This window comes from Gorilla gorilla, chromosome 23 (assembly GCF_029281585.2).
Source record: "Gorilla gorilla gorilla isolate KB3781 chromosome 23, NHGRI_mGorGor1-v2.1_pri, whole genome shotgun sequence".
NCBI classification, from domain to species: Eukaryota; Metazoa; Chordata; class Mammalia; order Primates; family Hominidae; genus Gorilla; species Gorilla gorilla.
The window spans coordinates 41,098,247-41,121,512 of NC_086018.1; the positions used below are offsets into that span (position 1 = coordinate 41,098,247).

The 23,266-nt window shown below is 54.4% G+C and overlaps 2 protein-coding genes across 4 annotated transcripts; one reads left to right on the top strand and one right to left on the bottom strand.

Annotated features, from left to right (window-relative positions):
* Positions 1 to 1,400: 1,400 nt before the first annotated feature.
* Positions 1,401 to 7,122, bottom strand: LOC134758200 (uncharacterized). Its single transcript, XM_063704712.1, has 3 exons — positions 7,086 to 7,122; positions 3,016 to 3,556; positions 1,401 to 1,752 (listed from the first exon to the last, which is right to left on the bottom strand). The coding sequence occupies exons 1-3, from the start codon at positions 7,120 to 7,122 to the stop codon at positions 1,656 to 1,658; spliced, it is 675 nt and encodes a 224-aa protein (XP_063560782.1). The 3' UTR covers positions 1,401 to 1,655.
* BIK (BCL2 interacting killer) lies at positions 2,777 to 22,327 on the top strand. Of its 3 annotated transcripts, XM_055374807.2 has the most exons (6): positions 2,777 to 2,836; positions 16,076 to 16,243; positions 19,732 to 19,830; positions 20,534 to 20,663; positions 21,253 to 21,341; positions 21,529 to 22,327. In XM_055374807.2, the coding sequence occupies exons 2-6, from the start codon at positions 16,083 to 16,085 to the stop codon at positions 21,542 to 21,544; spliced, it is 495 nt and encodes a 164-aa protein (XP_055230782.1). In that variant the 5' UTR covers positions 2,777 to 2,836; positions 16,076 to 16,082; the 3' UTR covers positions 21,545 to 22,327. The 3 variants fall into 3 exon arrangements, with proteins under 3 accessions (XP_055230782.1, XP_018874320.1, XP_055230781.1); XM_019018775.3 differs by having other exon boundaries at positions 21,253 to 22,327; XM_055374806.2 differs by lacking the exon at positions 21,529 to 22,327 and having other exon boundaries at positions 20,534 to 21,333.
* The last annotated feature ends 939 nt before the right edge of the window (positions 22,328 to 23,266 follow it).

Genomic DNA, 23,266 nt, shown 5'->3' on the forward strand with positions numbered 1-23,266 from the left:
TCCACCACCACACCTGGCTAAATTTTTTTGTATTTTTAGTAGAGATGGGGTTTCACTGTGTTAGCCAGGATGGTCTCTATCTCCTGACCTTGTGATCTGCCTGCCTCGGCCTCCCAAAGTGCTGGGATTACAGGCACCTGCCACCTTGCCCAGCCATACACGGATTTTTAAAGAATATAGGATTCTAATGGACACAGTGATTTATACAGCATGCCATTTCATTCAATAGATCATGCGATCATGCATCTCCAAGACAGTTTCCTTCGTGAGCTTTTTTTTTTTTTTAGACAGAAGAATCTTGCTGTGTTGCCCAGGCTGGAGTGCAGTGGCACGATCTTGGCTCACTGCAATCTCCGCCTCCCAGGTTCAAGCAATTCTCTGCCTCAGCCTCCCAAGTAGCTGGGACTACAGGTGAGTGCCATCACGCCCGCTACTTTTTTTTTTTTTTTTTGGGACAGAGTTTCACTCTTGTTGCCCAGGCTGGAGTACAATGGCGTGGTCTCAGCTCACTGCAACCTCTGCCTCCCTAATTCTCCTGCCTCAACCTTCCCGAGTAGCTGGGATTACAGGCATGTGCCACCCCGCCCAGCTAATTTTGTATTTTTAGTAGAGACGGGGTTTCTCCATGTTGGTCAGGCTGGTCTCAAACTCCTGACCTCAGATGAGCTGCCTGCCTTGTCCTCCCAAAGTGCTGAGATTACAGGTGCAAGCCACCGCGCCTGGCCTAGTTTTTTAATTTTTAGTAGAGATGGAGTTTCGTCATGTTGGCCAGGCTGGTCTCAAACACCTGACCTCAGGTGATCCACCTGCCTTGGCCTCCCAAAGTGCTGGGGTTATAGGCGTGAGCCACCATGTCCAGCCATCTCTTCCTCCTTTTGATCAGCATATTGTCTTGGGATTTTGCAAAGTAAATAAGTACTGTATTTTTACCCACTCTGCCCTTGAATCATCCAGTGTCCCCAAATGGTCCTTCTTTCTCCATCTTTTCTGCTAATGTTTACTGAACATCTCCTACATGCCTGGCACTGTGCCTCCAGCCTTAAGACCCCTCTGCAAGCATCTCACATATATCAGGTCTTTCGGACCCATGAGACCCCGTGTCATTGCTTTACCTCCCTGAGTCTCAATTTTTTCATCTGCAAAATGCATACAGAGGGAAGCTCCCATTATGAAGGGTTCCCCACTCCTGACTGTAAGGCACTCTGTGGCTGTTAGCCACAGTCAGGGCGAGCTGCTTTGTAGGGGTTGATGTAGTTTGGAGGCCCTAGAAGAAAAGACTACAGGGCCGGGAGTGGTGGCTCACGCCTGTAATCCCAGCACTTTGGGAGGCCGAGGCCAGTGGATCACCTGGTGTCAGGAGTTCAAGACCAGCCTGGCCAATATGGCAAAACCCCGTCTCTACTAAAAATACAAAAACTAGCCGGGCATGGTGGCACGCGCCTGTAATCCAGCTACTAGGGGGGCTGAGGCAGGAGGATTGCTTCAACCTGGGAGACAGACGTTGCAGTGAGCCAAGATTGTGCCACTGCACTCCAGCCTGGGCAACAGGGCTAAACTCTGTCTCAAAAAAACAAAAACAAAAACAAACAAAAAAAAACCCACAAAAGCAAAGAAGGTCCAGGGCCCGGAAGGCGGGAGGGGCTCTGAAGACTTTATCATGCTTTACCTCCTCTGTTCCTCCCAACAGCCCAGCTCTTGGTAGGTGCTGTTGTCCATTTCACAGATGAGAACATTGAGGGGGAAGTAATTACCCTAGAGGTGGGAAGAACAGAGTGAGGGTACCCAACAGGTAGCAAACGACAGAGCTGGGGGAGGGGAACCCCTGTCCCTGCCCCTCCCCTAATCTCTGAGGGGATCAAGACAGAAGTAAACAAGCTTTGCTGTGCCCAGGACAATTGTTACTTTGTTATTCCAGGAGCGCTCTGCCTTCTCCCACCCCCAATATACCCCAGGGCTGGAGTTAGGTCCTACCCATCCCCGCGTAGCAGGCTGCCCACCCGCCCACCCCGCCTGGAACGTTTCTGATTTCTCTGTTCGCCCCGCCAGGGGCTGTGGGGTCCGTCTCACCAGGTCTGCACGTGAGCCCCCTGCCCCCAATCCCTCCCAGTCCAGCCCGCCTCTCGCGGACCCGGAGCCCCGACGGGAGGGGGAAGGCAGTGGGTGTGTCATGCAGCTGGAAGGCTGCGGACGGGCGGCAGTGGAGGGGCAGCCCCCTGGCTTCGGGTATGGATCACTGGATGCTACTGCTAACCAAATGTGAACCTCGGTTTTCATATTTGTGAAATAGGCTTAAAAACACCTAAGTCCCAAAGCTGCCAGCCTAAGGAGCACACGTTTTTGAACGCTGGCTTCACGCTGTCATTTAAGTCATTTCGTCCTCTTGGAGCCTCGGTTTCCACGTGGGTAAAATGATCGTGAAAAAAAGCACCGAGGAGTACTTTGAGCTCGAACGGAGGCCATCCGTGTAAAGGGCCAGATTCTGTCAATGGATCGATCCCCCCAATATTGATGGAAACCCCTGAGTGCACGCCCGTGCTGGGCGCAGGGGAAACAGCGACGCACGGGACAAAACAAGCTTGCAGAACAGCAGGGGGCAGAGAGGCTGTAAACAAGCCAACGGGCTGCACTTGTAGCGGTTCTGTTGCCAATGCCATTCAGACCCCAGTCCGGGATTCCGCGCTCGGGGTGCGAGAGGCCGCTCCCGGGGAGGGGCGGGACCCGGGCGGGGCGGGAGGGGCGGGGCGCCCGGGCGTATTAGGTCCCGCGCCGGCAGCCGGGCCGCAGACACGAAGCCTCCCGGGTGGCTTACAGACGCTGCCAGCATCGCCGCCGCCAGGTGAGTGCCCCCGACCCTGCTGCCGCCCGCTGCTCCGCCCAGCTCGAGCCCGGCGGTTAGCGGCCAGGCCGCGGCCCGGGTGCCAAGCGGCTGGAAGTGTGGGGACCCCTGCCCAGGTTTTACCGCTCCAGCAAGTCTCTGGCGGGGCGACGTCTCGGGACTCCGGCTCCGAAACGTACCCTCTCTGTCCGGGGCTCCAGGTCCCCGACGGGCGATCGTGCCAGGCGCGGCCCCTGCGGGCCTCAGTCTCCGCGCCTGTGCAATGGGGTGGTCCCTCTGCGTCTCGCCGCGACGGCTGGACGCCCCATCGCCGCCGCACAGTCCTCCAGTGCGGCTTCCGGGCACCCGGCTCCGAACTCTGGGGTCGTGCGGACCCGGCCAGAGCGTAGCGCGGCAACGCCAGCCCACGGCCGCGGCCGCACAGCCCCGGTGCCCTTAAAAGAGGGAAGATGGCGTCGTGCCCGGTGCCGCCGGGACCGGCTCCCGGAGGCGCTGCGCACCTGAGGAAGGGCCGAGGAAAGGCTTCGTAACGGGACGCCCAAAAAGTCCGGAACAGGAACGTGCACACGGAGCGGCGCGCAGCCGCCCGCCTCGCTTGCCCACGCGCCCTGCACAGGTGCGCCCCAGACTGGGCGGGGACTAGAGCCCGGCTGGGGCTTGCGACCTTGTTTGGTAAATTGGAGGTGCGCCCCTGCGGGTGACCCGAGAGGGGCCCCCCGCCTGCGGGGCGCGGTCACGACAAGGCTTGTGGGGTTCGGAGCTGGTCGTCGTCTGGGCTCTGGCCTCCTAAATGCGATCGCTTTCAAGCCCTTCATTGTCAGTTTTGCTAGAATGAGCCACTCATGGGGTAGGACGTGGTTGTTGATGTTATTGTTGTAGCTCTTACTATTGTAACATTTTTGTTGCTGTTTTAACGCAGTGTTTACTGTGGTCTGGGAGCCCGAGCTTCCCAGGGAGGGTTGGTGTCAGCCTCATGTCCCCCGCGTTAGGAGGAGCGCAGTCTGGTGGGCACTAGCGCCGGGAAGTTCTTAACATCTGTCTGCCCCTGGGAGCAGGAGGCCTCATCTTCCAGGTGGAGAAACAGAGATTTCAGTCCCAGGAGGCACAGAAATGCCAGGGTTGTCTAGCTAGAAGCCAAGGGCCCTTTATGGAACCCAAGCCAAAACCTCTTTCCACTCTCCAGCCCTGTGGCCTCGGAAGGGCTACTCCATCTCTCTGAACCTCAGTTTGTTCTGTTCACTCTGCAAAATGTATCCCTGAGGTTTCTGGCCAGGTGAAAGCCCCTCTCAAGTTAGTAGCCTCCCTGGAGTTAAGACTCACCCCGATTTCTACTTAATTTGGGCACGCCTTTGGAATAAGTTCTCAGGAATGGCACAGTTTGGGTGTTTTTTTGTTTCTTTTTGTTTTTTTTTGAAACAGAGCTTCGCTCTTGTTGCCCAGGCTGGAGTGCAATGGCGCCGTCTCAGCTAACTGCAACTTCTGCCTCCCGGGTTCAAACGGTTCTCCTGCCTCAGCCTCCTAGTAGCTGGGATTACAGGCGCCCACCACGACGCCCAGCTAATTTTTTGTATTTTTAGTAGAGATGGGGTTTCACCATGTTGGCCAAGCTAGTCTCGAACTCCTGACCTCAGGCGATCCACCCGCCTCAGCCTCCCAAAGTGCTGGGATTACAGGCGTGATCCACCCCGCCCGGCTTGAGTGTTTAAATACTGCTGCCTCAACCTCCCAAGGTGCTGGGATTACAGACGTGAGCCCCTATGTCTGGCCCTTTTTTTTTTTTAATTGTCTTAAGGATGTTAAGACTAAGATTCTCACACATTTGACTCGTGCCTGTAATCCTAGCACTTTGGGAGGCTGAGGCAGGAGGATTGCTTGAGCTCAGAAGACTAGACTGGGCTAGACCAGACTGGGTAACATGGTAAAACCCTGTCTCTACCAAAAATACAAAAAATTAACCGGGCATGGTGGCATGTGCCTCTGGTCCTAGCTACCCAGGAGGCTGAGTTCAGAGGCCTACCTGAGCTTGGAGGGGTTGAGGCTGCAGTGAACCCTGATCATGCCACTACACTCTAGCCTGGGAGACAGAGTGAGACCCTGTCTCAAAAAAAGGAGCATTAGGCTGGGCATGGTGGCTCACATTTGTAATCCTAGCACTTTGGGAGGCCGAGGGAGATGGATCACCTGAGGTCAGGAGTTGTGAGACTAGCCTGGCCAACATGGCAAAACCAGTCTCTTTTAAAAATGCAAAAATTAGCCGGGCGTGGTGGAGTGTGTCTGTAATCCCAGCTACTTGGGAGGCTGAGGCAGGAGAACTGCTTGAATCTGGGAGGCAGAGGTTGCACTGAGCTGAGATCACACCATGGCACTCCAGCCTGGGCCACATAGGGAGACTCTCTGTCAAAAGAAAATTTAAAAAAGCATCAAATGGTAGATCCCCATTGTCTGTTACAGCTTGGGTACTCTATGGCTGGATAGAGAGGCTGCATACATGTTAGTTATTGTAAGTTTTTTTTTTTTTTTTTTTTTGAGACGGAGTTTCGCTCTTGTTGCCCAGGCTGGAGTGCAATGTCTGGGAATACAGGCGTGAGCCACCTCACCCGGCTCAAGATTCTTACACATTTGACTTGCCTGTAATCCCAGCACTTTGGGAGGCTAAGGCGGGAGAATTGCTTGAACCCAGGAGGCGGAGATTGCAGTGAGCAGAGATGGTGCCACTGCACTCAGCCTGGGCTAACATGAGACTCCATCTCAAAAAAAAAAAAAAAAAACAATTACGTCTTGTGTCACAGAGCTGCAAATAAACCAGAGACTACTCATAACAGTGTGCTTTTTTTTTTTCCCCCATTTCTGATCCCGTCTCAACGGAAGGATGTAATTGAGGAAGGGCTTGATTGGCCAGTGAGTCTTGAAGCTGACACCACTGCTGGTGGTATTTTCCCCTCTCCCTGGAAAGCATCCTGTTTTTAGTGAACCTATTAAATGTGTAGACAATTAATGGCTTTTTGCTTCCCCTGCTGCAGACTTAGCGGATCCCATGAGATTTTGACTACCCTCTGTGCTCAGAACATTTTGAGCCGTATGGAGGAAGTCTCCGCACCAGTCTTACTGTTGGTGGTCACCAGGAAGCCAGCAGTGTGTCTGAACTGGACACGTGGCCACTTCCTAGCCTCCCTTTGTCCTGCCACTGGTTGGTTGGGGCTGGGCCCTGGGAGAAACATAGAATGTGAGCAAATCAGTCCCTGGCCCCTAAGTTCCTTGTTGGCCCCGAGGCAGGCAGGAGAGGGGCGGGCACACAGGGCAGCTGATTTTCCTAGTGTCAATATTAGGATGTGACAATACAAAACACCACTGGGCCTCGCCAGGCACTGCATAGTAAACCTGTTTTTCTGGGGGTGGGACAGAACTTGGCACCCAGTTAGCCAGACTGAAAAGCCGTGCAGCAAAGAGAGAAAAACTCACTTGTTTATTTGAGTGAGGGTCCCTGTCATTTTGGATATTTAAGATCAAGTATTCTTGACCTCCCCCTCCCCGAGATGGAGTCTTGCTCTGTTGCCCAGGCTGGAGTGCAGTGGCGTGATCTCAGCTCACTGCAACCTCTGCCTCCGGGGTTCAGGTGATTCTCCTGCCTCAGCCTCCTGAGTAGCTGAGATTACAGGCGCGTGCCACCATACCAGGCTAATTTTTGTAATTTTAATAGAGATGGGGTTTCACCATGTTGGCCAGGTTGGTCTTGAACTCCTGACCTTGTGATCCACCCGCCTCAGCCTCCCAAAGTGCTGGGATTACAGGTGCGAGCCACCGTGCCTGGCCAAGAGATGACATTTATTGTGTGTGACAGTATCTTGGAGATTAGAGGCTCCCTTTCATGTGAGGGCAAAGAGAGCTACCTGATTCCAGGAGGAGCTGAAATTCCCTGTGCAGACAATGGCGCATCATGAAGATAAATCCGAGCTTGGACCGTGAGGTGGTCAGCACGGGTGTGCGCCTCGCAGAGCAACAGGCTCACAGAATGAGAGCTGCCTCTTAGTGGGCACTTACTGCATACCATGCATGCAGCATTTCACCTCCTTCTCAGGGCTACATCTGCCCATGGGGCTTTCCCTCCTGCCCTTTAACAGAAGGTGATACTGTCCAGTCCAGGGTCTCCCAGCCAGGAACAGCCTGCCATCGTGAGCCCAGCACCAGATTAACCCCTTCCCTCATTCTCAGGATTTTGCAGTGAACTCTCAGGCTGTCTGCATCCTCTCACCGGCTTTCACTGGGTCCCTGCTCTGTTCTGGGGCCATGCAGGTTCCCGGCTGGCTGGGGCAGACACACAGGTAAACATTTAACGAGACCTTGATGGGCTGAGTGCCCAATCCAGGTCTGTTTACCCAAGGTGCTGGGACAACACAGATGAGGAGCATTTAATTCTGTCCTGGGGAGGGTGGGGAGGAAGTGACTTGTGCCTGAGCCCCAAGGAAGCAGTGAGTCCCCCGTGCCTGCCTGGGGGATGTTGGTAACAGAGGGAGGATGTAAAGGAGGAGTTGGGGTGTGAAAGTGCTGGGTTGCAAGTTCATAGGGGAGACCCAAACACTGAAGCGGAGCCCAGGGGCTGTACCTGCCTCTCAAGCCTCAGGGTCGGGGCCAGGGTGAGCAGTCTTCATATTCTTCAGCCTCAGCATTTCAGAACATTTTTTTTTTTTTGAGATGGAGCCTTACTCCCGTCGCGCGGGCTGGAGTGCAGTGGCGCGATCTCGGCTCATTGCAACCTCCACCTCCTGGGTTCAAGTGATTCTCCTTCCTCAGCCTCCCTAGTAGCTGGGATTACAGGCGTGCGCCACCAGGCCTTGCTAATTTTTGTATTTTTAGTAGAGATGAGGTTTTGCCATGTTGGCCAGGATGGTTGTGAACTCCCGACCTCAGTTGATCCACCTGCCTCAACCTCCCAAAGTGCTAGGATTATAGGTGTGAGCCACTGCGTCTGGCCTATTTTTTATTTTTGATTGAGTCTTGCTCTGTCGCCCAGGCTGGAGTGCGGTGGCACGATCTTGGCTCACTGCAACCTCTGCCTCTCAGGTTTAAGTGATTCTCCTGCCTTAGTCTCCCGAGTAGCTGGGACTACAGGTGCCCGCCACCACTCCCGGCTAACTTTGGTATTTTTAGTAGAGACACTGTTTCACCATGTTGACCGGGGGGGTCTTGAACTCCTGACCTTAGTTGATCCATCTGCCTTGACCTCCCAAAGTGCTGGGATTACAGGAGGGAGCCACCGCGCCCCGGCGCAGAACTTGTTTTAAATATGAACTTTTGAAACTCAACAACTGTAGGCCCAGGTGGTGGCTTGGCATTCTCTGCTTCCTTCATGGTGATAAAAAGGCACAAGCTTCCCCTTTTTGGGGTCATTTCAAAATCAGTCAAGAGAATTATTAGTCTGTTAGACTTCCTCTACGGTTAGGATTATTTTTATAGGTGTTCGAACAGGAAAGGACATAGAATAAAATCTCCTTCCCTAACTTATTGATACAGGGTCTCACTCTGTCGCCCAGGCTGGAGTGCAGTGGCGCAGTCACAGCTCACTGCAGCCTCAACCTCCTGGGCTCAAGTGATCCTTTCGCCTTGTCCTCTTAAAGTGCTGGGAGCCTCCAAAAGGCTAAGCTGTGACGTTGGGTTGGTTACATGTATTAAATGCATTTTTTTTTTTTTGAGACAGTTTTGTTCTTGTCACCCAGGCTGGAGTGTAATGTCATAATCTCGGCTCACTATAACCTCTGCTTCCCAGGTTCAAGTGATTCTCCTGCCTCAGCCTCCCGAGTAGCTGGGATTATAGGCGCCCACCACCACAGCCAGCTAATTTTTGTATTTTTAGTAGAGACGGGGTTTCACCATGTTAGCCAGGATGGTTTCGATCTCCTGACCTCGTGATCCGCCCGCCTCGGCCTCCCAAAGTGCTGGGATTACAGGCGTAAGCCACCGTGCCTGGCCTGGTGAAACCCCGTCTTTACTAAAAATACAAAATTAGCCAGGTGTGGTGGCGTGCACCTGTAGTCCCAGGTACTTGGGAAGTTGAGGTGGAAAGATCACATGAGCCCAGGGAGGTGGAGACTACAGTGAGCCATGTTCATGCCACTGCACTCCAGCCTGGGTGACAGAGAGACCCTGTCTCAAAATAGTAATACTCCATATTGGGCCTCTCACAGGGGAATCTTGGGGGGAGCTGCAGCTCAGGGTGACTCCCATCTTGTCACTAGCCAGGTGACCCCTTCATTCTGGAGCCTTAGCTCTGAAAGCCGCAGGTGGGGGTGCCGTTTCAGATGCCCCTTTTCCATTTCAAAGGCTCTGATTCTAGATCTTGAAGCCGGATGCGGCACTGGCATTCGGCTTCAGTTTCCACTGTGAGGGACAGAGGTCTCCCAGGCCCAGCCCAGGCAGCCAAGCCCATCCTGGAATCAGAACACGCTGAGCACATTTTGTAGGGTGGCACCTTTTTATCCAAGTTACTAGCTACACATCAGTGTTTAAAGAGAAAAAAGTGAGCTGTCTTTTTTTTTTCTTGAAACTTGAGGAAACAAGATACATACTACGGATTTTTTTTTTCTTTTTCTTTTTCTTTTTTTGAGACAGTCTCGCTCTGTCGCCCAGACTGCAGTGTGGTGGCACGATCTCGGCTTACTGAAAGCTCTGCCTCCAGGGTTCAAGCCATTCTCCTGCCTCAGCCTCCCAAGTAGCTGGGACTACAGGCGCCCGCCACCACGCCCAGCTAATTTGTTTTGTATTTTTAGTAGAGATGGGGTTTCACTGTGTTAGCCAGGATGCTCTCCATCTCCTGACCTTGTGATCTGCCCGCCTCAACCTCCCAAAGTGCTGGGATTACAGGCGTGAGCCACCGCGCCCGGCCCATATTTTTTTTTTTTTTTTTTTTTTGAGATGGAGTTTTTCGCTCTTGTCGCCCAGGCTGGAGTGTAATGGTGTGATCTCGGCTCACTGCAAACTCCTCCTCCCAGGTTCAAGCGATTCTCCTGCCTCAGCCGCCCGAGTAGCTGGATTACAGGCGCGCACCACCACACCTGGCTAATTTTTTTTGAAACGAGGTAGAGACGGAGTTTTACCATGTTAGTCAGGCTGGTCTTGAACTCCTGACCTCGTGATCTGCCCGCCTTGGCCTCCCAAAGTGCTGGGATTACAGGTGTAAGCCACTGCGGCCGGCCCATTTCATATATTTTTTAAAATTTTTATTGTTAATTTATTTTTAGAGAGGGGGTCTCGTCGTATTGCCCAGGCTGGTCTTGAACTGGGCTCGTGAGACGTGCCCGCCTCGGCCTCCCGAAGGGCTGTGATGACAGCACAGCGGTGCCTGTGATCTATGGCTTCAATTTTTCAGGGCTGCCAGGTCCATGCAGGGGTGTGTGTGGGATGCATCCCTAGAAATCAAAGGTCATGTGCGTGTGTGACTGGTGGATGCTGATTGTCACACTACCCTCCAGAAAGGCAGCAACATGTTCAGTCCACTGTGGCGTCCTGAGCTGTGAGTGGCCTCTGGTCTCCTCTCTTCTAAGGCTGTTGATTGTGCTAACCAGCTTTTATGGAGCCCCTGCTAGGTGGTGGAAAATGGGCAGTAGTGTATGTTTTCATCCTCTCAGCAGCCCTGGAGGCCCGGCTGTTTCTGCAAGGCTCAGAGGTGAGCTGGTTGTTCTGCCTCACACAGCAGGGGCCGAGCAAGGGGTGGAACTGAGGTCCAGCCTGGCTGCAGGCTCAGGGCGTTTCCTGCTGGGTTACACTGGAGTTGTGTGTGCTCCAAGGGCTTTGCGTCACCCCACCCTCATGGTCCAGGGCCAGGCTGTGACTGAGAGGGTGGCATGTGGAAGACTGGACCAAGGTTTTCTAGCTGGGCCCACTCAGCTGGCCCTCCCTGTGACCCCAGCATGGCCCCTGACCCTCTTGGTTTGCCTGCCTGTGAAACAGGAAGTGTCAGATCCCGCCTGCTTGGCTTTGACAGGACTGGGTGAGGTCATGAGAGTCTGAGGGTCCCTACCAGGAGTTCGACCTCACCCTCAGGTCCAGCCCCATCCACCTCTGCCCCCAACCCCGCTCTGACACTCCTGCAGCCTCGGCCCTTGAACACCTGCTGAGGGCTGAGCAGAACACATCTCTACTTGCTTGTGCTTCTGGGCAACCTGGGAGGGGCTTGGGAGGTAGATGGCGTTTCCCCATCTTCCAGATGAGCCATAGGCGAGCTGTGGAGTGCAGAGCTGTTCACCAAATGCAGGCTGCTCTGTTCAGAACCTGCCCTCCCTCCCACTCTGAGCCCTGCAGGTGCCCTCAAGGCCGTGGGTGTGGCACTCTTTTCTGCACATACTAGATTTGCATCCTAACCTCTTAGGGTAAAATAGGACTTCTGACTGGCGCCTGGTGTTTCCACTGGTGAGTGTGTAGGAGGCTAAGTGCGGGCTGTAGCCTGGGTGGGGACACATGGCTAGGTGTGTCTTCCTTCACCAAAGAAGGGTTTCAACTACTCATTTGCAAGTTTGCAGGAAAAAAAAAGATAATAAAAACCAGTCCAGTTTCCTGGATCTGCAGCTGCAGTGACCTCACAGTGGGTCCTCTGGGAATAGGTTGCCTTCATGTCTTCAGTCAACAAACATATGTCTGCTCTATGCCAGGCCTTGGGCTGACAACCAGAAACTGATAAGAGCAGCAGCTCCTCTCTTAGCGGTTTACTCTGTGCCGGATCATTTCATCCCCACAACAGTCCTGTGCAATAAGTGTTACTAGTATCTCCATTCTAATTTTTTTTTTTTCTGATATGGAGTCTTGCCCTGTAGCCCAGCCTGGAGTGCAGTGGTCAGCTGGAGCCAGAGGGGAGCAGAGACAGGGGCTGCAGGACCCCCAGGAGGCCCCCAAGCAGACTCTGAGGGTCCAAAAAGGTGATGCCTGAATAGGCCAGCCTCATACCCATCCTCTCAGTACTTTGGGAGGCCCAGGCGGGAGTTGAAGCCAGGAGTTCCGAGACAAGCCTGGGCAACAAAGCAAGACCCTATCTCTACAGCAATTCTATAAAAATGAGCCAGGTGCAGGGATACATACCTGTCGAGTTACCCTGGAGGCTGAGGTGGGATGATTACCTGAGCCCAGGAGTTTGAGGCTGTAGTGAGCCATGATCAGGCCACTGCACTCCAGCCTGGGCAAAAGGGTGAGATCCTGTCTGTGAAAAAAATAATAATAAAATTTAATTTTTAAAAAAGGACCAATAGGCATAGGCATGGGCCGGTCTGAGGTTGGCTGGTGAGCTCTGCACATTTGAAGACTTTGGAGGCATGGCAGGACCAGGCACCATCCATGGAAAGCATACTTGAGTGTGGTTAGAGCGGGAACCAAGATTGGGGTGGCAGGGCCACAGGGGGAGGGCCTGTTAGTGGATGTGGCCCAACCCCCCCCCCCCTTTTTTTTGAGACAAGTCTTGCTCTGTCACCCAGGCCGGAGTGCAATGGCACAGTCTCGGCTCACTGCAAATTCTGCCTCCCGGATTCAAGTGATTCTCCTGCCTCAGCCTCCCAAGTAGCTGGGATTATAGGTGAACGCCACCATACCTGGTTAATTTTTGTATTTTTAGTGGAGATGGCGTTTCACCATGTTAGCCAGGCTAGTCTCAAACTCCTAAGCTCAGGTGATCCACCTGCCTCCACCTCTCAAAGTGCTGGGATTACAGGCATGAGCCGCACTGCACCAGGCCAGGTCTAGGGAGCTGAACAGAGCAGTGACAGGGTCAGGGTTGAGGCTGCTACCTTGAGATTAGGTTGGAGAGAGCTCCACTGAAGGCTGGAGACCAGTAAGGCATTCAGAGCTGGTGCCAGGTAGGAGCTGACAGGACTGGGCCTCCCTTGGGCTGGTGGGGTGGCCAGGAGAGACCAGAGCAGGAGGTCGCTGCTGCAAGGACCCTCCTGGACAGGCTCCCCACCTTCTGCTCCCTGGCTCCACACTTTTCCCATGCAGATCTGGGCCCTAAGGCCAGCCTAGGCCCAGTTGGTGATGGGATCTTTGCCATTCATATCAAGTAAATCTTAGGGCCTGGGCCCAGAGGCCAGATGGTTAAAGGTTCAGATTAGGTCCCTTCTTTGTGGTAGAGGGTAATGGGTATTTAATAAATTAATCCAAAGTGCTGTAATCCCAGTACTTTGGGAGGCTGAGGCGGGCGGATCACTTGAGATCAGGAGTTGAGACCAGCCTGGCCAACATGGTAAAACCCCGACTCTACTAAAAATACAAAAATTAGCCGGGTGTGGTGGCATGTGCCTGTAATCCCAGCTACCTGGGAGTCTGAGGCAGGAGAATCACTTGAACCTGGCAGGCGGAGGTTGCACCTGAGCTGAGATCACACCACTGCACTCCAGCCTGGGCGATAGAGTGAGACTGTCTCAAAAACAAACAAACAAACAAAAAAACACTGCCACCAACAAAAACACAATAGATGGGGAAACTGAGGCTGGTGCAGGAAGGGTTGGGCTAGGGTATCAACCTAAGGTGAGATGTGGTCCTGGGTCTACTCAGATGGGGAGGTTGGCAGGGTGGGGAGCTTGAAAGGGTCTTGCAGGCAGAGCGTGGGTGACTGACTCCTCAGGTAGGCCTGACCTGCACTCTGCTGCAGACCCTGGACAGCGTAGCCCACTCTGGTGGCTGGGGCCTTCTTCCTATCTGGCGCCTAAGGATTCTCGGAATGCCTGCTGGGTAAGGGGGCTGTGGGGACAGTGGGTCAAGGCGAGGCTCGGTGCAGCTCACAGCTCAGCTCACAGTGAGCTGAGGTTCCACTGTTGCTCTGGCTTTGTGGGGCGTGGAGGTACTGGGGTCTCCAGGAGCACAAAGCAGGAGACTGCCTTTTCGAGGGGAAGGGAAAGGGGGGAAAAGCAAACAAGGGCTGGAGCTGCTTTCCTAGGGAAATGCCATTTGCATAGACACCCAAGGCAGCTGGAAGTTCTGGACACAGTTCTTCTAATGCCACCTTAACACGCACACTGCTGGCCGTCTATACAATGTAAAACATCTCATCTGGGAAATCTTATTTTTTCTTTTTGAGTCAGAATCTAGCTCTGCCTCCCAGGTTCAAGCTGGGATTACAGGCATATGTCACCACGCCTGGCTCATTTTGTATTTTTATTAGAGGCGGGGTTTTACCATGTTGGCCAGGCTGGTCTCAAACTCCTGACCTCAGGTGATCCACCCGTCTCAGCCTCCCAAAGTGCTGGGATTACAGGCGTGAGCCACCGCACCTGGCCCATCCATCTCCCTTGAATGCTGAAAGCAAGTCGTGAGCACACACTTGTGCCTAGGCCTGTGGGAGGGCGGCCCTGTGGGTCCTACCTGCCGTCAGTTTTCTCTCTCCTGGGGGGCAGGGAGACTTGGAGCTCTGTCCCTTCTTGGCTTAGTCATGAACTTCTCTAAGCCTCAGTGTCCCGTGTGAACAAACAGTTCAGTGAGATGGTGGGAGGGCGGAGTGTCCTGTCAGCAGGCATGGGGAATTACAAATTAAGAACACCCAGGGCATTATGGTAAGAAAATAATGAGTTGAAGCATAAAGGTAATGGTTAGTGCCAACTTCCTCCCAGCGTGCCAGGCCCTGTTCAAAGTACATGAAGGAGTTCCTTATTTCGTCTTCCCAATAGCCCAGGGCGGGGCTCTCAGATCATGAAACCCATTTCACAGATGAAGAAATTGACACACTGCTGCTAACTGCCAGAGCCGGGCTTTGAACTAGGCCATTAGATTTCCGTGCCACAGTCATCGTCATTATCATCTACATCTAAGGCTGTTTGGTACCCTGTGGGGTAAATGTGGGGTACATGATGGTGAATCAGGTCGCAGAACCCTTCTCTGCCATCATGATGAAACATTTATTGGCATGGGAATTCGCAATGATCATAGTTAGGAAGGCCTTTGGTGGCAAAGAAGAGGAAACTCAGTGAATGGTGATGAGGACACATTTGGGTTCATTTTTCTTACACACAGTTGGAGGAGACAGCTCAGTGACACCCTCAGGCCTGGCTGCTCTCTGCCTCCCCGCTCTGCTCTTCTTGGTCAGCCACTGCAGCTCCATCTTTGAAGGAGCTGCCCTGGCTGTGTCTACTCCCTGGCATGCAACCCCTGCCTCTAGCCTCTGAGCCCTCATTGACCAGAACTGGGTTACATGGTTGTCACCAGCTACAAGGGATGCTGGGAAGCTGAGGGAGAGGAGGGCCATGGTTGGCTTAGATGAATGAGGATGCAGGGCCACCCCGAAGAAAATTGGGGTTCTATCAGCAAGGAGCCAGGTGGAATGGATATCGGAGAGGTAAATAGCATCTGCCAGTAAAGAAGGCTGTAAAACACTGTATGGGGTGATCCCATCTGTGAAGAAGGATGTGTGATGCGCACACGTGTTTAGGAAAAACACTAGAAGAATTAGCGATGGTCTCTCTGGGAATGGGGATTGTGATACGTTTTTCTCATGCTGCTTCTCTGCCTTTCTTCTCAAGAGAAACAGCAGACACCAAAGAACAGGTGTAGCCTTCTGTTAAGTGGTACAGAGGAATCGCCCTGCAGCCTGGCCTCTGTCCCCTGTGCTGACAGCAGGTGCCTGGGTTTTCTGCTTTGACAGGTTCTTGAGGGCTGGTGTCCGAGGAGAACTTCCAATATTTATTTATACTCTGATTTTGTTTCACAAAGAAGAAAAAGGCTGGGCGTGGTGGCTCATGTCTGTCATCCCAGCACTTTGGGAGGCCGAGGTGGGGTAGATCACTTTGAGGTCAGGAGTTCAAGACCAGCCTGGCCAACATGATGAAACCCCCGTCTTTACTAAAAATACAAAATAATTAGCCAGGTATAGTGGCTCATGCCTGTAGTCCCAGCTACTCGGGAGGCTGAGGCAGGAGAATTGCTTGAACCCAGGAGGCGGAGGTTGCAGTGAGCCAAGATTGTGCCACTGCCCTCCAGCCTGGGTGACAAAGCAAGACTCAGTATCCAAAAACAAACAAAGAAAGAAAGGGCCCTTATGAATCATCTTCAAGTCCCTCCCTTCCAAGAACAGAGATGCTAGGTGACTTGCCCAGAGGCACACAGCCAGCATGTAGCAGGATTCATGCCTGTGGGAGCTGGGGTTGGGGGATATTGACGGCTTTAGCAGATCAAAAGAGCTGGTGAGTAGGGCTATACAATCTGGGGGTCATCCTGTGGGAGAGCCCCCAGACTGCTCAGTTCTTAGGGGTCCAGTCATATGCTGTCTTTTTGCCCCAGAGGAGAAATGTCTGAAGTAAGACCCCTCTCCAGAGACATCTTGATGGAGACCCTCCTGTATGAGCAGCTCCTGGAACCCCCGACCATGGAGGTTCTTGGCGTGACTGACTCTGAAGAGGACCTGGACCCTATGGAGGACTTCGATTCTTTGGAGTGCATGGAGGGCAGGTAGGTCCCCATGGCCTGCCCTACCCCATGCCTGATAGTGACTTCAGGGGTGGGCTGGATGAGCAGACCCAGGCAGGGCCTCCGAGAGGAAGATTTCTCGGATGTGGGCATGGAGGCTTCTGCCCTGGGAGCGGCTTCACTTTGCTGCCCCACCCTCCCGATACCAGCTCACAGACCCCTGGACAGCCAGCATGTTCACAGTCTCAAGATGGACCTGGGGCCACTGGCTGTCAAAATGGCACAGTGTTTGGGCCTCAGGGAGCTAGACAGGCCCTTAGTGACCTGCTGAGGACATCAAGGCCTCTTGAAGGAGGTGGCTCTGTTGCCAGAAAGGGGACCCGATCCAGATCCCAAGAGAAGGGTTCTTAGATCTCGAGCAAGAAAGAATTTGGGCCACACGCAGTGGCTCGCACCTGTAATCCCAGCACTTAGGGAGGCTGAGGCAGGCGGATCGCTTGAGGTCAGGAGTTCGAGACCAGCCTGGCCAACATGGCAAAACCCTGTCTCTACTAAAAATACAAAAAGTAGCTGGGCCTGGTGGCACATGTCTGTAGTCCCAGCTAGTCGGGAGGCTGAGGCAGGAGAATCTCTTGAACCCAGGAGGCAGAGGTTGCAGTGACCCAAGGTTGCAAAAATGCACTCCAGCCTGGGCAACAGAGCGAGACTCCATCTCAAAAAAAGAAAACCTACTCTATAGGCAGAGCAGCGGCATGGGCTGCTCAACTGAATATACTTATAGTTATTTCCTGATTACATGCTAAACAAGGGGTGGATTATTCATGAGTTTCCGGGTAAGGGGTGGGCAGTTCCCGGAACTGAGAATTCCTCCTCCTTTTAGACAATATAGGGCAACTTCCTGACGTTGCCGTGGCATTTGTAAACTGCCGTGGCACTGGTGGGAGTGATTCCAACATGCTGATATAGTTGGTGCACAATGAATAGTGAGGATGACTGGAGGTCACTTTTGTGCCCATCTTGGCTTTGGCTGGCGTCTTTGCCGAATCCTGTTTTATCAGCGGGGTCTTTGTAACCTGTATCTTATGCTGATGTCCTATCTCATCCTGTGACTTAGAATTTCTAGCCTCCTGGGAATGCAACCCAGTAGGTCTCAGCCTTTTGTTACCCAGCCCCTAATCAAGATGGAGTCGCTCTGGTTCAACTGCCTCTGACGGCTCTCATTTTAGAAAACCAGAACTGGGCCGGGCGCCGTGGCTCATGCCTGTAATCCCAGCACTTTGGGAGGCTGAGGTGGGCGGATCACCTGAGGTTGGGAGTTCGAGACTAGCCTGGCCAACATGGTGAAACCCAATCTCTACTAAAAATACAAATATTACCCAGGTATGGGGCCGGGGGCGGGGGGATGGGTGCTGGTAGTCCCAGCTACTCAGGAGGCTGAGGCAGGAAAATCACTTGAACCCGGGAGGTGGAGGTTGCAGTGAGCCCTGAGATCGCACCACTGCACTCCAGCCTGGGCAACAGAGTAAGACTCCGTTTCACAAAAAAAGAGAAAGAGAAAAGAAAGAAAGAAAAAAGAAAGAAAACCAGAACCTATGGAAGAGCCTGAGGAGGCCATGCAGTTCCTGGTCCCGGCTTCAAAGAATCACTGAGGCATGAAGAAGGGATCTTCCTCGGACTGACAAGGACTCTGGATGCAGCAGGATTTGCCTGGGGTTTCAGGGGCCAAGGTCCAGTAGGACCTGACCCTTGCACTCTGCCAGCTGCTCCCAGCTATGTTCAGCACACGGCAGCATACCCAGATGTCCAGGCACACCCGGCCATCTCAGCGGCAGGAAGGACCGCACTTTTTTTTTTTTTTTTGAGACAGAGTCTCTGTCACCCAGGCTGGAGTGCAGTGGCATGATCTTGGCTCACTGCAACCTCCGCCTCCCGGGTTCAAGTGATTTTCCTGCCTCAGCCTCCTGAGTAGCTGGGAGTGCAGGCGTGCACCAGCATGCCCGGCTTTTTTTTTTTTTTTTTGAGACGGAGTCTCGTTGTGTCGCCCAGGCTGGAGTACAGTGGCATGATCTCTGCTCACCACAAGCTCCACCTCCCTGATTTACGCCATTCTCCTGCCTCAGCCTCCTGAGTAGCTGGGACTACAGGCGCCTGCCACCACAACTGGCTAATTTTTTGTATTTTCAGTAGAGACAGGGTTTCATCATGTTAGCCAGGATGGTCTCAATCTCCTGACCTCGTGATCTGCCTGCCTCGGCCTCCCAAAAAGTGCTGGGATTACAGGCATGAGCCACCACACCTGGCCAGGACTGGCACTTTCATTCTTCCCCTGGTACAGATGAGGAACGTGAAGGCCCAGGAGCAGCTGACCTCAGTAGTTTCTACCCTGAGCCTGGAAGAGAATGGTCAGGCCTGACCTGGGCTGTTGCTTTCTGTTGGGGAATCCTGGCTCTGATGTGGCACCTCCCACAGGCCAGGGACCAGCTCCAGGTTCCACAGGATTCTTTTCTGCTCAGGATTTTTTTTTTTCAGCCTCAGGATTTTTAGTCATTAAGGATTGGGCTGGCTGGGATTTTAGAACTGGAGGCACCTGTCCATTAATGGACAAAGTTGGAGGACATGAAGCCTGGGGCAGTATTTTCCTGAGGTTTCCCAGGGTAACAGAAGATAGGACCACAGCCCCCAACCCTGATTGCCAGCCCACACCTGTACGCCTCCCACCCGCATCCCCTCCAAGTAGGGAGTGTAGGCCCAGGGCACTGGCAGGTCAGGTGGGTGGGGCCAGGGCCCAGGGCCGGCCTCAGCTCAGGGCCCCTAGGAGTCCCACTTCCCTGGGAGTTCCCCCGGTGTAGTCACTGGGATGGAATGCACACAGGTCCCTGGTAGAGGCCCACACCAGCAAGCTGGGAGGGTGGGGAGTGTCTTAGTCTTGGTGTGGGAGTGAATGCGGGTGGGGTGTAGGATCAAGGATGTGGTTTATTGGGGGGCCCACTAGGGGCTTCTTAGTCCCCCCATTCGGAGAGGGGTGGTGCCAGCAGGGCTGGTTTCAGGATTGGGACCAGGACACAGGTCTTAGAGCCCCCTCACCTCCCACAAAGGAAGGTAAGCTGCAACCCCTGTGGGAAGGGGGCTCAAGGGGGCTCAGCCATCCGGGGGACTCAGCACCCCCAGACCTGTCCATTCCCCTTGGTCAGCCTCAGCCATCCGGGGGCTCAGCACCCCCAGACCTGCCCGTTCCCCTTGTCCACCGTTTCCACCAAAGTCCACAGGTGGGCCTGCCCCAGGATTCTTTTTGAAATAGCTTGCACCTCTGGGGCCACCCACGGATGGGACCTCATGGGTATCTCTGAATCCAAGTGGGAGCCGGAGGAGGGATACAGGGAGGCCCACTCACTGCCTGCCCCGAATCTGACACCATCTCTTATCCTCTGGGCCACTCCCAGCTGCACACAATCTGTTGGCTGGGTGGGTCCAGGTGCTTGTGGCCTCCACGGCACAGCCACACCCCTGACTCCTGTGTGTGCTCCCTGCAGTGACGCGTTGGCCCTGCGGCTGGCCTGCATCGGGGATGAGATGGACGTGAGCCTCAGGGCCCCGCGCCTGGCCCAGCTCTCCGAGGTGGCCATGCACAGGTAGCCGGCCTATGCCCTATGCCTCTACACCTGGGGAGGGGCCCTGGGCGGTGGGTGGAGGCCCTGAACACAGCACAGGGCTGGGCCCTGAGGAAGCTCTGTGGGAGGATGTGCCTTGACACTCTGGGGCTGTACTGAAACCCTTGGCTGCTTCCCACATCTCCCCTGGGAGCCCCCAGCTCCTGGCCCTCGCCCCCTGCCACCTGTCCCTGGCATTCCTGGGCAACAAAGCAGAGCCCAGGGCCCTTTTCTCTCTCGCCGTCCTCATTGAGCCCAGATGGTACATTTCCACCGTGGTCTTAAAAGGAGGTGCTACGTGAGCTCGGATCCTAGATCCTGGGGGCTGGGCCTCTCAGCTAGTCTCCAGTGGGGGAACAGAGTGGGCAGTGGCTTGTGAGGGCCCTGTAGAATGGGGGTTTATTTTCCACGTGGCCAGCTCTGGAAGACAAGGCCAAACACCCGGTGGGCTGGCGGGCGGCTGGCTGGCGGAGGAAGCAGGAAGTCGGAATGAATTTGACCACAAACAGCCCATACCACGCGGCCCCTGCAGGTGGAGGCACCCACGGAAAGGGCCCCGGGTGGCTGTGGGGTGGGAGGGCACAGGCCCCTGCTCCCCACAGCTGTGATGGTGTCATCTAAGTACAGGCTGCCCCTACCTGTTCCTGCAGTAATGGCTTTGTCCCCCCAACCTCTTTGTCTATAGCCTGGGTCTGGCTTTCATCTACGACCAGACCGAGGACATCAGGGATGTTCTTAGAAGTTTCATGGACGGTTTCACCACCCTTAAGGAGAACATAATGAGGTTCTGGAGATCCCCGAACCCCGGGTCCTGGGTAAGAGCCTTGAGATCCCTGACCCTGACTTGCGCTGCGGCCAGTGGGGGCTGTGTCAGAGTCGCTCCTTGGGGCGCCACAGTCCCCACCACTCCGTATCATCTTCTGTGTCACCTGTGTCCACATCTGCCTGATCCCATGGGCTTTTGGGTTTGAGATGCCTGGTTGTGAGTGCACAAACCAGTGCATGGTCCTGGGTCTCCCTCTGGCCCGAGAGCCTTCACCTGGCAGGCAGGGCTCCCGTCTCCTGGCCAGGGCAGGGGCCTCCCTGAGCAGCCTTCCTGGTAGCCTGGTCCCATGGTGTCCACTCGGCACCGCCCACCACAAGGGCAGCTGACTGCCCTCACCTGTGTCCACCGGGTGTCTTTGCCTGTGTCCCGCAGACTGGCAGGCCCAGGCCACGCTGGCCTCTCTGGCCACGTCCTCAGGGCCACTTTCCCCCTCTCCTGAACTCCTTCCTTCTCTGGTCCCCTCGAGCTCCTTCCCAGTCCCCACCCTCCTGGGCTTCCCCTTGGTACTCTGCTGTCACCCGTCTGGCCCCATTGCTGGGGCCTGCTCCGAGCCTGACTCCTCTGCTTTGCTCCCGCAGGTGTCCCGCGAACAGGTGCTGCTGGCGCTGCTGCTGCTGCTGGCGCTGCTGCTGCCGCTGCTCAGTGGGGGCCTGCACCTGCTGCTCAAGTGAGGCCCCGGCGGCTCAGGGCGGGGCTGGCCCCACCCCCATGACCACTGCCCTGGAGGTGGCGGCCTGCTGCTGTTGTCTTTTTAACTGTTTTCTCATGATGCCTTTTTATATTTAAACCCCGAGATAGTGCTGGAACACTGCTGAGGTTTTATACTCAGGTTTTTTGTTTTTTTTTTATTCCAGTTTTCGTTTTTTCTAAAAGATGAATTCCTATGGCTCCGAAATTGTCACCGGTTAACTGTGGCCTGTACCCAGGAAGAGCCATTCACTCCTGCCCCTGCCCACACGGCAGGTAGCAGGGGGAGTGCTGGTCACACCCCTGTGTGATATGTGATGCCCTCGGCAAAGAATCTACTGGAATAGATTCCGAGGAGCAGGAGTGCTCAATAAAATGTTGGTTTCCAGCAGTCTCTGGTCCTCTCTAGGGGGTTGGCAGCACCAGCACGGGCTTCCTCTCACCCCTAATCAGATCCTTCTACTGCAAAAGGGGACCGCACATGCTGCCTTGGTTTGGCCCGACGGTTTGCCTTCTCCCTTGTCCCAGTCTGTGGCCTAAAATCCGCTGTTGGGGGTTATTTCCTTTGGGCTTTCCGTTCCTCCTTAGGGGATGCCTGCCTCTCCCTGCACAGACTCCCCACCACAGGGATGCAGCCGTGGCTCCGCTCACAGGGAGAGGTGTGGTGGGGATTGGGGAGCAGGACAAGGGGCACCAGGGGCAGGAGGGCCAGGACCCTGCTTTGTACCTTTGTAGGCTTGGTACCTGCCCTGGGCCTTGGCCTCGTGCCATTTGTAGACCCCACCAGGCCTCCCTCCCAGGACGTCGGCTCTGTGTCTGCCCTCCACCCCAAATGTCAAAGCTGGGCTGGGCCGGCCACCATTCTCCAGCCCCCAACCCCCCTCATCCCCAGAGCTGGGAGATGCAGCTGTTCATACCTCCCAGGCTGGCTGGGCAGACCCTGCATCCTGCTCACTCCTCCCTCCATCCTGGCCTCCAAACCAAAGGGGACCCCCAATAGGCTTTCCTGCCTCCTTATGTCTTCTCTCCCCAAGGTCTGGCCCTTTGCAGCCTTTTTTTTTTTTTTTTTTTTTTTTTTTAATTAAGAGACTTGGCTTTCCTGTGTTGCCCACGTCGGCCACCAACTCCTGGGCTCAAGCAGTCCTCCCACCTCAGCCTCCCAAATAGCTGGGTCTGCAGGCACACACACCACTGCACACAGCCCTTTGCAGCTTTGAGGCCTGACTTCACACACCGTTTTTTTTTTGTTTGTTTTTGTTTTTTGTTTTTGAGATGGAGTCGGCCGGGCTGGAGTGCACTGGCGCGATCTCAGCTCACTGCAACCTCTGCCTCGTGGGTTCAAGCGATTCTCCTGACAGCCTTCCGAGTAGCTGAGACTACAGGCATGCACCATCACGCCCAGCTAATGTTTGTATTTTTATTTTGAGATGGGAGTTTTGTGATGGTTGCCCAGGTTGGAGTCCAGTGGCTTGATCTTGGATCACTGCAACCTCCACCTCCTGGTTCAAGTGATTCTCCTGCCTCAGCCTCCTGAGTAGCTGGGATTACAGGCATGTGCCACCAAGCCTGGCTAATTTTGTATGTTTAGTAGAGGTGGGTTTCGCCATGTTGGCCAGGGTGGTCTTGACTCCTGGCCTCAGGTGATCCGCCCACCTCAGCCTCCCAAAGTGCTGGGGTTGCAGGCCTGAGCCACCATGCCTGGCCAATTTTTGTATTTTTAGTAGAGATGGAGTTTCACCATGTTGGCCAGGCTGGTCTTGAACTCCTGACTTCAGCTAATCCACCCGCCTGAGCCTCCCAAAGTGTTGCGATTGCATGTGTGAGCCACTGTGCTTGGCTGGAGACCACTCTTGTTGGCCAGAGGTGGGCGGGCTTGTGAGTGAAATGTAAGGGCAGCAGGCCAGG